Source organism: Mixophyes fleayi, chromosome 4 (assembly GCF_038048845.1).
Source record: "Mixophyes fleayi isolate aMixFle1 chromosome 4, aMixFle1.hap1, whole genome shotgun sequence".
Lineage (NCBI taxonomy): Eukaryota > Metazoa > Chordata > Amphibia > Anura > Limnodynastidae > Mixophyes > Mixophyes fleayi.
Genome location: NC_134405.1, coordinates 69,748,543 through 69,763,591, shown reverse-complemented (window position 1 = coordinate 69,763,591; position 15,049 = coordinate 69,748,543). Strand labels below are relative to the sequence as shown.

At 40.1% G+C, this 15,049-nt stretch overlaps 1 protein-coding gene across 1 annotated transcript in view; it reads left to right on the top strand.

Moving 5' to 3' along the window:
- The window catches only part of RASSF2 (Ras association domain family member 2), a 31,838-nt gene extending 19,114 nt beyond the window's left edge, over positions 1-12,724 (top strand). The window contains exons 6-11 of the mRNA XM_075207382.1: positions 2,886-3,049; positions 6,251-6,352; positions 7,115-7,166; positions 9,260-9,381; positions 9,695-9,792; positions 11,168-12,724. Coding sequence (XP_075063483.1) covers positions 2,886-3,049; positions 6,251-6,352; positions 7,115-7,166; positions 9,260-9,381; positions 9,695-9,792; positions 11,168-11,237 — 608 coding nt within the window. The 3' untranslated portion in view covers positions 11,238-12,724. The remainder of the gene's footprint in view (positions 1-2,885; positions 3,050-6,250; positions 6,353-7,114; positions 7,167-9,259; positions 9,382-9,694; positions 9,793-11,167) is intronic.
- The last annotated feature ends 2,325 nt before the right edge of the window (positions 12,725-15,049 follow it).

Here is a 15,049-nt window from a genome sequence, read left to right as displayed (position 1 = left end):
TCGTGTGTTTAGTTATAGACATGGGTCTCGTGTGTTTAGTTATAGACATGTGCCTCATGTGTTTAGTTATAGACATGTGCCTCATGTGTTTAGTTATAGACATGTGCCTCATGTGTTTAGTTATAGACATGCGCTTCATGTGTTTAGTTATAGACATGTGCCTCGTGTGTTTAGTTATAGACATGGGTCTCGTGTGTTTAGTTATAGACATGTGCCTCATGTGTTTAGTTATAGACATGCGCTTCATGTGTTTAGTTATAGACATGGGTTTTGTGTGTTTAGTTATAGACATATGCCTCATGTGTTTAGTTATAGACATGTGCCTCATGTGTTTAGTTATAGACATGGGTCTCGTGTGTTTAGTTATAGACATGGGTCTCGTGTGTTTAGTTATAGACATGGGTCTCGTGTGTTTAGTTATAGACATGTGCCTCATGTGTTTAGTTATAGACATGTGCCTCATGTGTTTAGTTATAGACATGTGCCTCATGTGTTTAGTTATAGACATGCGCTTCATGTGTTTAGTTATAGACATGTGCCTCATGTGTTTCGTTATAGACATGTGCCTCATGTGTTTAGTTATAGACATGCGCTTCATGTGTTTAGTTATAGACATGTGCCTCATGTGTTTAGTTATAGACATGTGCCTCGTGTGTTTAGTTATAGACATGTGCCTCGTGTGTTTAGTTATAGACATGTGCCTCGTGTGTTTAGTTATAGACATGTGCCTCGTGTGTTTAGTTATAGACATGTGCCTCGTGTGTTTAGTTATAGACATGTGCCTCGTGTGTTTAGTTATAGACATGTGCCTCGTGTGTTTAGTTATAGACATGTGCCTCGTGTGTTTAGTTATAGACATGTGCCTCGTGTGTTTAGTTATAGACATGTGCCTCGTGTGTTTAGTTATAGACATGTGCCTCGTGTGTTTAGTTATAGACATGTGCCTCATGTGTTTAATTATAGACATGTGCCTCATGTGTTTAGTTATAGACATGCGCTTCATGTGTTTAGTTATAGACATGTGCCTCGTGTGTTTAATTATAGACATGTGCCTCATGTGTTTAGTTATAGACATGCGCTTCATGTGTTTAGTTATAGACATGTGCCTCGTGTGTTTAGTTATAGACATGGGTCTCGTGTGTTTAGTTATAGACATGTGCCTCATGTGTTTAGTTATAGACATGCGCTTCATGTGTTTAGTTATAGACATGGGTTTTGTGTGTTTAGTTATAGACATGTGCCTCATGTGTTTAGTTATAGACATGTGCCTCATGTGTTTAGTTATAGACATGGGTCTCGTGTGTTTAGTTATAGACATGTGCCTCATGTGTTTAGTTATAGACATGTGCCTCATGTGTTTAGTTATAGACATGTGCCTCATGTGTTTAGTTATAGACATGCGCTTCATGTGTTTAGTTATAGACATTTGCCTCATGTGTTTCGTTATAGACATGTGCCTCATGTGTTTAGTTATAGACATGTGCCTCGTGTGTTTAGTTATAGACATGTGCCTCATGTGTTTAGTTATAGACATGTGCCTCGTGTGTTTAGTTATAGACATGTGCCTCGTGTGTTTAGTTATAGACATGTGCCTCATGTGTTTAATTATAGACATGTGCCTCATGTGTTTAGTTATAGACATGCGCTTCATGTGTTTAGTTATAGACATGTGCCTCGTGTGTTTAATTATAGACATGTGCCTCATGTGTTTAGTTATAGACATGCGCTTCATGTGTTTAGTTATAGACATGTGCCTCGTGTGTTTAGTTATAGACATGGGTCTCGTGTGTTTAGTTATAGACATGTGCCTCATGTGTTTAGTTATAGACATGCGCTTCATGTGTTTAGTTATAGACATGGGTTTTGTGTGTTTAGTTATAGACATGTGCCTCATGTGTTTAGTTATAGACATGTGCCTCATGTGTTTAGTTATAGACATGGGTCTCGTGTGTTTAGTTATAGACATGTGCCTCATGTGTTTAGTTATAGACATGTGCCTCATGTGTTTAGTTATAGACATGTGCCTCATGTGTTTAGTTATAGACATGCGCTTCATGTGTTTAGTTATAGACATTTGCCTCATGTGTTTCGTTATAGACATGTGCCTCATGTGTTTAGTTATAGACATGCGCTTCATGTGTTTAGTTATAGACATGTGCCTCATGTGTTTAGTTATAGACATGTGCCTCGTGTGTTTAGTTATAGACATGTGCCTCATGTGTTTAGTTATAGACATGTGCCTCGTGTGTTTAGTTATAGACATGTGCCTCGTGTGTTTAGTTATAGACATGTGCCTCATGTGTTTAGTTATAGACATGCGCTTCATGTGTTTAGTTATAGACATGTGCCTCATGTGTTTCGTTATAGACATGTGCCTCGTGTGTTTAGTTATAGACATGTGCCTCGTGTGTTTAGTTATAGACATGTGCCTCGTGTGTTTAATTATAGACATGTGCCTCGTGTGTTTAGTTATAGACATGGGTCTTGTGCATACTTACCTATTCCCGGAAACTTGTTTCCGGGAAAGGGACGTGACTGGATGGCGGGAGGGGGCGGGTCGTGGCCAATCGTGTCATCCTGTATTTAACTTATGTGCAAAATAATAAACTAGTTTGCACCCCTTACATTGCAACATGGTTTGTCCAGGAGAAAATGTACTAATTTGTTTGCCTTACCTTCTTTAATGAATCAGGCCTCATGTGTCCTAGAGGACCGATTTATATTTGGAAAGAAACTAGTGTAGCTGATGTGTCTGTCATCATCTAACAGTAATATTAATGATACTGAATAGGTATGCTAAGTACCTAGAGGCCGTTGTCTGTTTCCAGTAGGTATGATTACTTATGCAGTACACTGACCCTCTGGACATGCTGTTTTTCTTCCAGATGAAGAAGACGGGGAGAAAGCGTCTCAGGAGGAGACCCCTCAGCTCATGCGCACACGCAGTGATGTAGGGGTACGGCGGAGGGGTAACTTACGCACCCCAGGAGAGCAGAGACGGATCAAACGTCATCGGTTCTCCATAAATGGGCACTTTTACAACCACAAGGTATGATGTTGTTACATTGCTCGGGGCAATGATAGGGTTAGATTCCATGTATACTGTGTAATACAGGGTAGAGGACTTTTCAATTGGGTTAAAGATCTGTTGGGTGCACCGGGCACTAGATTATCGGGCTTACTATTCCTCTCACTCTTAGCCAGTCACTATGGCCACTTTTATGGTCCTCTGACCTCCAGAGAGATAGGTCAACAACTCTGCTCACATAGACCCAGGTTTATGTGGCCTTTATACAAATCAAGGTCGCCTAGCCCCAGTTTATCAGTCTAGGTACACACAGGGGATTTTCCTACCGACGTTTCATCTCAAGCGATTGTAACTACGACTAAAGGTCTGATCAGTCTGGCAATTCATGCATACACACTGCCACGATTTACCTTCAGATCTGTGCTCTTCATCTGGTCCTTCATCTGGTCCTCTAGTCTTCAGAGAATGACAGCATAATATTCATTCATTCATTCTTGTCACATTGTCACACTGATTTATACCTCCTTGTTATAGTTATCTAAATGTCCTAACGAATCTCGTTAGCTTCTGTGACTCTGAAATTAAACATTAAACATTCTGTCTCAGAAAGAACAAATTAATTATTCCTTCTACAGCTCTTTCTACATTTATTCACTGGGACATTCATTGCTAGCATTGGCTGAAAAGAGCACGACTCTGTAAACTGTATAGAGATCATGAACATAAGTCCATACACACTACATGATCGGTCGGTGATTGGTCGGAAAATATTATACAGTACGACCAACCAAATGAGCCACCAATCGACACTTTGGAACGACTTTCAACCATCATGTCACTATACACACTAACCCAGCTTCCGACCATACGGTCCTATGTCAGCTATTTGCCCGATTGCATGAAACATCCAAACATAAAGGGTATTAGTCAAAGAACGTGCCCATGATGTTACCTCATTTCTGGTTTAAAAATGGGAGAACAAACTACAAATGCAGTTACATATATAAATATAATATTTACTTTTAAATACCTGATTAATCACAACAGTATATTTTATGGGCTTCTGTACCAGGTTTCCAGCATAAATCCTGACATATGATATACAAGTATTATTTTGTGTCAGGCGGTGCCATTCACTAAGGAGAGTGTGAGGTAACATTGCTGTCCGTACATCACCTGTGTTCCATGTATATTTATAGATAGGATAGGCCAGTCTGGGGTCTTTTCCTTTGCACATTAAAACGTTTGTGGCTTATACCAGGTCTACTTCATGTTTTACACTTATATAATAATATAATATAAATATAATAATAATATAATATAATAATAATATAATATAAAACCATACTTGCCAACTCTCCCAGAATGTCCTGGAGACTCCCGCATTTTGCGAGAGTCTCCCGGACTCCCGGGCGAGTGTGGCAATCTCCCGAATTCTGCCCACTTCACTAGGAAGTGCCCACTTCCTAGTGAAGTGGGCAGAATTAGATCCCAAACGCCATGATTCCCGATGAATCGCGGCGTTTAGCCCCGCCCCGCTGTCACATGACGCAATTTGCGTCGTGATGTCACAGGGGGCGGGGTCTAAATGACGCGATTTTGGCCGCCCCGCCCCCTCACGCCCCCCTCCACTGGCTGGCTCCCGGAAGGGAGCTGAAGAAAGTAGGTAAGTATGTATAAAACATGTTGTGGAAGTCTGGGGAGAAAGTTAATGTGCTTAACTCCAGTGTCAGATATCAATGTATTATATACATTGCTTTGTCTTTCTGTCTAGATTCTGTGTTCTTTATCAATACTTTTACATCATACAGACAGAGCTGTTTATTTCTGCTGCTCTTGTATATGACACACAACTGCTCTGTTCCATGCAATAGCCTCTCATGTGCAGAGCACAGCAGATCTGTATCGTATCAAGTAGCAATGAAAAGAAACAGCTCTGTCTCCATCATAAATGCCTGGGTGAGAAAAGAGATACAATTATATATTTGATAAAGGTTACATGAAGCATGTACAAATCAATAAACTGGAGTGATCTGAAGTTGGAAGACAAACATGCTCACATGCATATTTATCAAAGTGTGCAAAGCCCTATTGTCAGCGAAATCTGCTGTTTACCCAAGCACAAGCACAGAGAAGACTATTTAGCAAACATTGTTCTGTTATTGCCATTTTCGGGATGGCGATAACAGAAGCAAATCATTGAAAGAAAATGAATAAAACATTTTTCAATGTTTAAACTTTTTTAAATATTTGTTTTAAATTTTAAACAGTTTCTATTCTATTTTTTGGCTTCTGCATGATCATATTGGCAAAGCTGCCTCGCCAAAATTCTTTTGAGAAAAATAAATTTTCTGTCGCCATTATAATCAGTGATAAAAAAAATCACCCTTATTGCTGCTTTTTCATAAATAGGCCCCACAGAGTTAGGAACAAATCCAACTAATAAAGAGTGCAAGTTTGCATCCGGACAATCCATGTTGCAGTGCAAGAGAGGCAAATTTTCTTTTCTTTTGTAAGCAGGGAAAACACTGGCTGCGTTTACTTGTAGCTAACAAATTGTGGGCAGCTTTTGTTTTTACACTGCCAGTCAAAGTTGAGGTAAGACCAGTCCCCCCCCAAATCTGCCTGCATATTCTAAATTTACCCTCCAGCAATGCAACATGGTTTTGCCAAAGTGCAAAATTGCACGTTCTGGTTGGATTTACTCCTGACTATAAATTGGACCCATAAAGAGCAAATAGCGTTTCATGGAAAACAAAGCTTGCACTCTGTACGCATTTGATAAAAGCTCTAGGAGCCCTCACACAGCCCACTCAATCAATTTCCTTGTCATTTAAATTTCAGAATTCACATCCACCCTATTGTTTGTTTGTTTGTTTTTTACTAATTTGTGCAACACATGTCCCAAAACAAGTACAAAGCTAGTTATTCTTGCTGATCTCCAGAGAAGGCCCATCCTAGAGCCTGTTTGACATCTACTTTGACAAAGAAGTCATTGTTTGCATTAACTACAAAAATAAACAAAATGATGTAAGTTGGCCGATCTCCACATTCACATTTCATATTAAATGTTTATGCATGTTGTGTTATAAATGACCCAAATTATATACTGATTGAGCTACTCTTCCCTCTTAAATACGACAAACCTTTCTTCTGTCACATTAACTGAAGAGCTGACGTCTGCCATGGCACTGACTGACCTCTCAATCTTTTGCTCTTTAGACATCTGTGTTCACTCCAGCGTACGGCTCTGTCACCAACGTGAGGATAAACAGCACTATGTCCACCCCACAGGTCCTGAAACTGCTGCTCAACAAGTTCAAGGTGAGAGTTGTAACCTCAGACAGACTAAGGTGCAAAATGATGTGAGATCTAGGAGGACGTTTCTCATATTTAAATGTGGATTTTTATTAATGACAGGGTTTTTTAATAAGTTTCATGCTCGGTTTACTGACATTGCATTTAAAGTACCTAGAGCCCAAGAGACAAAGTTGTTTATGCAGTCATGTTTGTTAGTATTCATGGTAATAACTTATGCGAACGAGAGTAATTCCACAAACGTCGGTCCATCCCCTACTCACTAGAAGAATGTATTTAACCAACTATAGCTACTAATAATATTGGCCTTTTTGGGTGTATTTAATTTAAATAAACAGAATCTACAAAAGGTGGACAGAGGTGCAAAGTTGCACAGAAAACGACGGCCTCGATTAATTCTGCTCTGTGATAGGCTGGGGTAGAATTGTGGCTGATTGTAAAATAATCGGGGAAATTCCTTGACGAACACTTAGGGGCATATTCAATTAAACCACAACATTGTGGCTACGCATTTTTTTTTGTTATTACATCGCGCTGCAACATAGCTGAAATCCGCGGTGTTGCTGTAACACGGAGTGCCTTCCGATCCGTTCCAGATTAATTGAATATACCCCACAAAGCTATATTCCACCAGAGAAACATGAACATTACCGCACTGATATATGCGGCAAGAGGCGAATATTAAGTGGAAAAAGTTTGTTCCCATTTGTATAAGTAACACACAAGCATATAACACAGTTATTTTAATGTTGTTTAATTTTATTTCAGATAGAGAATTCTGCAGCAGAGTTTTCCCTTTACATGGAGCACACGAGCGGAGGTGAGATATGGAAGATTTTTGGGTTATAGCATCAGTACAGTGTAGTGTTATACTTTATTTAGGCTTTATCAATTATAATTATGTTTTGGGACAACATACTTGCTGGATGCACAGTAATATAATATACATTTCCTATTCCAAGTTTCACTATACGTCTGTGATCACTGCAAGTCATTATATTCCCAGTGTATCCCTTTCATCTGACCTCCTTTTCATTCAGCTTGTCCCACTTTTTAGATTTCTGATATTATTCTTAAACAATAGTATTTATTAAAACAATGGGAACTAGTTATGAAAATTTGGTGTACATGAAAACATGCCACATTGTCTTAACTGACAATTTTCTAGTAATGTTTATAAAATTAAATGAATTGAATTATAGCACATTTATCCTGTGTACCAGTTTTCATGTTACTGAATATATGTTAAATGAAACAAGACCACTCCCAAGGCCAAGTGAAGCGTTGCTGCGTTTGTTAGAAAGCAGCGATAATCTGCCATGATGATTCCATAAGAGTGTGGATGATATTTATTTAGCATTATAACCAATTTTACCGGGGCCTAGGATGCAGTGTGGCAGCGCTCACATATGTAAATTTAACTCTCCTATCTAAGTACAGAAGAATCCTAAGGGTGACAGTGTTACTCCGGTCAGTTTGTAATACCAGAGCTCTATTGTGACGAACGTGCTGTGATGGGTGTGGAGCTAAAGAATGACTGGGCACCAGCTGTGTTGGATGTTTCAAAATCTTCACACAACTTGTTGTAAGTTGGGTATAGAACGGTGACTCTTCAGGTTGGTGCCAGTAATATTGTCTCAAGTACAGACACTCAGGCTAGGCTGTAGAATGTCTCTCGGGTGCAGAACTGGAACTGAAGGCCGCGGGGTACTGCCACCAAGAGTAGCTTCTCTCAAGCACTTCCCAGTCAGAGCGTGATTGGCCAGTCGGGAAACACCTCCCCTCGTTATTGGCTGTGACTTACATCTAAGAAGTGCTGAGTACTATGTTGTATTCTTTTTACATATCAGAGCCTATCAAAACCCTTGGACGGCAATTGGTTGATGGCAACTACAATACATTTGGCTAGTACTCTAACAGGGCCACACAAATATAGATCAAAGCAGTAGCCTACCTGTGGAAAATAGGAATAATTAGGTCACAGCTCCAATACACACAAACTACACAGATCCCCCCCAAACCAAGACCTGATCCACCCAAATCATTCCCACTTCTGCTAAGGCCATGCACATTTAGGGTGCCAGGTATGGGCACTCTTAGCCGGTATAGAGGCATGTTTGTGGTCCTTCATACCATAGACTAGATGACATTGATAATGCTAGATAAGGCAATATTCTCATTAAAATGAAGTAAGAATAGTTTGCTGCAGGAAATAAGATGAAAATGTTACATCCGGTAGAAAGTCACATACAGTGTGCAGGTGTCCTGGGTTGTTTGCTAAACTTGTCTAGATACAAGTTACAGTCACAATAACTGACACAACTGTGCAAGGAAGTGAAACCAGTGTCTGCTTATATTTCTGTAACATCTGCTATTTGGTGGGTAAATGTAAAATGAAGACAAATAACATACTGTCTGTTGTGGTTTCTTATATTTGGTGCCTAGTGATGTTATCATTTGTATTTGGAGAGTAGTGATGTCACACCCATAAAATATAACCTGTATTTGGAGAGTAGTGATGTCACTTGCGTCACATGTTCCGTGATGGAATGCAGTGAAGGTAAATCTCATTTGTCACCAACACAGAGTTGAGTAAGCCGTTTTGTGGGCTAAACCAATATTCAATGCTGCCTCACTAGGAACCAGCGGTGCACCTGATGTCCAGTATACAAGGGGCCTTAATAATATGAGCTCACTGGTTTCTAGTGAATTGATAGACTGAATTCTTATGAATACTGAGTACTCTTCTGTTGTTCAACTCACAAGATTGCTGCTTCCACCATGTGTAGGTAACAGGCACTTCTTATATGTGTTCCTTGCATATGGTAAAGTGAAGCAGAGCTGATGTGGAGTAATTTCAAATCTTTGCTCTATATAAACTTGTGGATATATTTCCTCACCCTTCCCCTGTAGAGAAGAGCAAGCTGAAGGACACAGATTATCCACTCATTGCCCGGATTCTGCAAGGTCCATGTGAACAAGTGTCTAAGGTTTTTCTAATGGAAAAGGATCAAGTGGAAGAAGTCACCTATGATGTGAGATTGCTGACTATACAGTAAATGTGGATTGTGTAATAACAAGATGTAAAGTGCAATGACATACTGTAAACCAAAGCAACCAATCACAGGTCAGGTGTTAGCAGTCTAATGTAATCAGACTAATGAAAGCTAATATCTGATTGGTTGTTAAAGTGACTTCCCTGGTCTGTCTGTACATATACCCCATGAAATAATACCTCATTCGCCTTCGAAGTTCTAAAACACTTCTTTTTTCTTTTGGCTATGTATCGCCTGTTCTATAGCAGAAGAAGAATAAGAATTCATATATCTGTAACTATTCATTTCTCAGGTGGCACAGTACATTAAGTTTGAGATGCCCGTTCTGAGCAGCTTCATTCTAAAGCTCAAGGAGGAAGAAGACAGAGAAGTCTCCAAACTGATGAGGAGGTAATACAACCAAATGCACCTTCTGTTTCCAGCACTCAATCAAGCTCACTTTCTGTGGTGATAACATTCACTTGTTCTCATTGGCTGTTCAAAAGGTCACATGGTACACTTCACCCTGAAATCCTGTAGCAGAGTAACAAAGTCTCAGACTTTAGCAGTGAGAGTATCTTTCTGAGACCAGCAGTAACATAGAAGAATCAAGGTCAAAAAATCTAACATTCCATTGACTTCTCTGCATAATTGAAAAATACTTCTGATGGCGATACATTAAATTTGTACATACCATATTGCTTATTGGCCATATTGGACAGTGCCACGGAAATGAAGACATAAGGCTATGGATGGTTGGCATTCCCAGCCCCTAAAGCCAAGAAATATTGTTCAGAGGATGCAGAAAAAGTTAATTAACCCCATGTGGGTTTCCTCTGTGTGCTCCGAGTTCCTCCCACACAGTCCAAAAACATACTGGTGGATTAACCGGCTTTTGACAGAGTTAACCCTAGTCTGTGCTTTTGTGGTAGGGAATATAGTTTCCCTGGGCCAGGAACTTATGTGAATTATTAAATATTCTCTGTAAACCTTTATGTAGCATGGTGGCGCTGTATAATTAAAGGGTAATAATAAATAAATATACAAATAAAAAGTGCAGTATCATTTATGACCACCAAGTGGCAGTACAGATTTCTTCCCATGCTCCTTCAAATATATATTTTTGTACATTTTTTAATTGTAATGAAGATTATAATTTGGAATGATTTATATACTTCATACTTGTGTTTATATTAATATCTGTATCCTATATGTACATAAAAAAAAGTTATTTGACAAAAAGTAAGGATGGAGCAATACTGACTTAAAATACTGCTTTTATAGTTTCCATTCTACTATACATTTTATATTTGTCGCCTTGAAACTCTGTGCTTGCCGTTGAACAGTGGTCTTTACATATGTGAAACTTTTACTGTTCATGACTATCTATAGAGATTCAGAACCTGGGTTAAAGTGGAGATGAGGGAAATCTCTTCAGAATTTTGACTAAATTGAGTTTCATGGTGAAACAGGTTGTTATGTAGAGGTTCAAAGTTCCGGTAAATCAATCCCTGTGAACTGTTGCTTTGCCATTCAACTTAAATGTAATTTGGCACTGTATTTGGAAATATGGATTTTGCCAAATTTGAGCCAAAGTATGCCAGCAAAACACCTAAAATTCGGTGGCCAAACGTTCAATGAGGCAAATATTTTGAGGAACATATTTGAAGATTTCACGCATCCATAATTAGAAGTAATGGGTGTACTTGTAATGCAGGAGTGCCACACTTTTGCTTTTGTACATATATTTCTAATTGTGTTAAAGATGATATTTTCTGTATTCCAGATACACATCACTCCGTATACTGATTGAGCAGCGTTTGCATGATATGGTAAACTGCCCTGCAACCATATAGTCCCCAGACCCTTGCATTCCGTCAATGAGCTGCGATCGTGTGCACCCATTCCTTCCTCAGCCAGACCCTACAAGGAAGGAATCAGCTAAGGAGCATAATTCTCAATGAACATTCATTCGGCTTAAACTCTCTTTTACTTGTAGGTATCTGCACTGTATTGTAATGCTTCCAATGGCTCATTCATTCAAGTAATCCCGCATTGATTCCAGGATACAGAAAAAGATTTCCAGTCTTCATTTTGTTGTGATGTGTCCTCTCTGATACATTACACAATGTACGCAAAACTGAACTTGTATCACTTTGCTGTACCACAGGAGTTTAAAAAAGGACATTGTTTACTTAATTGGAGGAGGTCAGATTTTCATTCGGTCAATAGCAATACAGAAATGGACCAAGTTTTTTTTAATGCTGAATGAGAAAGAGACCAAATCACTGCAAAGATTGTAAAAAGCCTATGAATGTATATGGAACCAGTGGCTTCCTCTACCTACCGTCATAGTCAGGTTATGGTATTAGTGATGCAGGAAGAAGTCTCACAGAGGCAGAGGTGTAAAAAGTCCAGTTTAAAAAGCACAAGGTGTAAATAAAATAAGTGTATGTCTCCTTTGTCATGATGACAAAACCCACCTGAAATAGTATTGTGAATGATGCAAGAAAGCACATTGAACAAGTGCAGGGTTTCCCAAACCCAGTCCTCAAGGCTCCCTAACAGTGAATGTTTTCCATATCTCCTTGCTGGAGCACAGGTGTATTCATTACTGACTGACACATTGTAACAGATCCACAGGTGGTCCTAATTATGTCACATGTGATCCGGAAAACCTGCACTGTTGGGGAGCTCGGAGGACTGGGTTTGGGAAACCCTGAATATGTAACATTGGGGTTTCCATTACCAGTCCAGAAGTTCCTGAGGCTCTCCTCACATGGGACAGAACCAGCAGCACAAGCCAACATAAAAGAAACCAGATAGGCAAATGCAGACACCAATTATAATGACTACAGGCCCATCTATCATATCCTCACATCTACTAATCCTACTTTGCACAAAGGGACCCCAGTAATATTCTTATTCAGTGGCCTTGCCATGCTTTGAACACCACTAAACATGTTTATAAAAAAGGAAATCCTGAAATCCTGCACTGTAAGGGTTATTTGTGAGTTACTGCTGGCACCTCCTAGGAGGTTAATGTCCCCAATGACAGCCAAAGCACCATAAAGTACTAGCAGTAGTTTCTAGAGACACACTGCTGGATTGATGTTGCTGTATTTAGCCTAGGGTTTTGACAGGTTTAATGGCCCTGTGTATTAATGCATTGACTAATGTGAGCGTTTTGTAATATTGCTAAGCTGTATGTGCTGAGCTTCTGAATTATATGTCTTGTCCGTGTGTTTTTCTATCTAACAAATGTGAATTTTTGCAAAAGGAAATGTTGATTTAAATGCCCAACTCCCCTTCCCTCATGAATAAAGCACTTTGCAGTAACGTTTATCAATGTTTCATTAATGTGCCTTTAGTGTTTCATCAATGGATTTTCTAATACAATTTGTACAGTACATAGTGTTATTAGTGTAATGCTCCCTTCACTGTAAGTGACACACAGAGTGGCGAAGAAATGAGTGTGCCACTTCCAGGGCATGATTAAGGTTTGTGTCTAGTATCTGGGCTCCAGAGCCCAGGATAAACTTTTCCGGGGGAAGGATTTTAAACTTTACGTCCTGAGATCTTAATATCAAGGTACATGCTGCTTATACCCCTCAATTTTAGCCATGTAGAGATATGTAGGTGAAGTTCTCATGCGACTCTGTGCCAAGAGGGATGCCCCGGAACACAGTAGGATAACCTGAGCTTCGGGATGTGAGCTCAAGGTGTAGAACACAGCAGGATGCTACTAACCTGACTGGTTGGGAAGTTGAGTAATTTAGTAGTTACAAAACCCACACATGGAGGGGCACCTATGAACACCACAACCTGACATAGGGACTGAGCAAGTACCCGGGTGCCGGACGCAGAGGAGCTGCAGAGTTAGGTGCTAAGGTAAATGCACCTATACCACCTATCCAGTATACTATATAGTGCCAATTTATTACTCAGTTCTGTGCAAGCAGAGAATGTTTAGTCACTCACGTCAGGCTCTGCTCCAGTGGATGTTTCCTATCACAGAACAGCACACAATCGCACACAAACACCAGGGACAATTTAGTGTAAAGCCACTTAGGGGTATATTTACTAAACTGCGGGTTTGGAAAAGTGGAGATGTTGCCTATAGCAACCAATCAGATTCTAGCTGTCATTTTGTAGAATGTACTAAATAAATGATAGCTAGAATCTGATTGGTTGCTATAGGCAACATCTCCACTTTTTCAAACCCGCAGTTTAGTAAATCTAGCCCTTAGTCCGACATGTTGCTCAGTGGGAGGAAATCGGAGCACCTGGAGAAAGTTCACACAAGCTCAGGGAGTACAATTATATAAAAGAGCATTTACATGAAACATCCCAAGAGGCGTCCAGTTGTACATCATTAGCCTTTGCACCATTTATATATCAGAAGTAACAAGCAGAGGCGTGCTGGGTTAGGGGGGCATCTGCCCCCAGGCCTGTCCCATAGTGGGCTACCTTGGGCTGGATCAGTTGGCCGCCTGCCTTTTTGTTGCCTTTAAAATGTTCCTAATAGGGAACAGAGTCGAGTCTTGCCCCAGTCCGGCTAAATTTTGCCACCCCTCCCCTGGTAACAAGTGTATACTTACATTCTACAATAGGGTAGAGAGCGGCATCAGAGTCTTATTATTAAATGCTGAATTCACATTACCCTATTTGTACATGTGACGCCCCCTCCAACGTTTACTGAAGCACACCTCCCAGTGACTGCAGTCCGCGTCACTGCAAGTGGACGGCGTTGGTGCGAAAGAGACATTGCTTTAAAACCTGCATGTGCGAGGCCCTCTGGTCATTTAAGCCCTCACCCAAGAGGAAGCCAGGGCAGAGAAGGAGGTGCACTACCTACCTGTGCACCCCAATACCACACACAGTGACAGGGGGCTACATACACAATAAAACAATGTAATGAAGTGTCATATACATAACATATGCCCAATACAGTTATTAACTGCGAAAGTTGCATTTACCTTATCTATGTAATGTACAAATACAAAATATGACTACAAATTAAATTCAATTACGCACAAATATCTGTTGTTTTCCTATTTAAAATTGCAATAAGAATCTACTCTCCAGCCGCAGTCCAAATGGAAAGTAATGCGAGTAGACGGACGTAGCTTCATATAATATAGCAGTCACTAATGAATTAAGACCTTTCGGCCGGGGGGAGGGGGGGGGGTCAATCCGCAATCAGCCAATCAGACGCAGCTACCTAGTGCATCATCATTGTTACATCTTGCTGCACCAACCCTCCTGCACCCACAAAATATATTCCTCATGGCAGCTGTATCTGCGTCTGCGTCCAAGTCTACTAGAGTCACGTGACCATGCCCTTACTGCACCCGCCTCTTCCCTCCCCTATGCACCTCACCAGTCCTAAGGAGTGGTAGGTGTGAGGTGGGCCAAAAACTAGTGGACATAAGTGTATTTATTTGTACAGTACAGTAAGAAAAATCATATAGTCATACGTCCAATTCTATACGTGGGCAAGATTCAAATAAAATTTGGAAATATATTATCTGGCATTTAACAGAAAGTTAGGGTGGAACGAATAAAAATCCAATGTTTATTGCTGTGGTAGTTCCAGTTGTACGAGGCATTTTATTTGTGTCATCCTCCTTCCAAAACACTGCACTTGCCTTTAATATATTATATC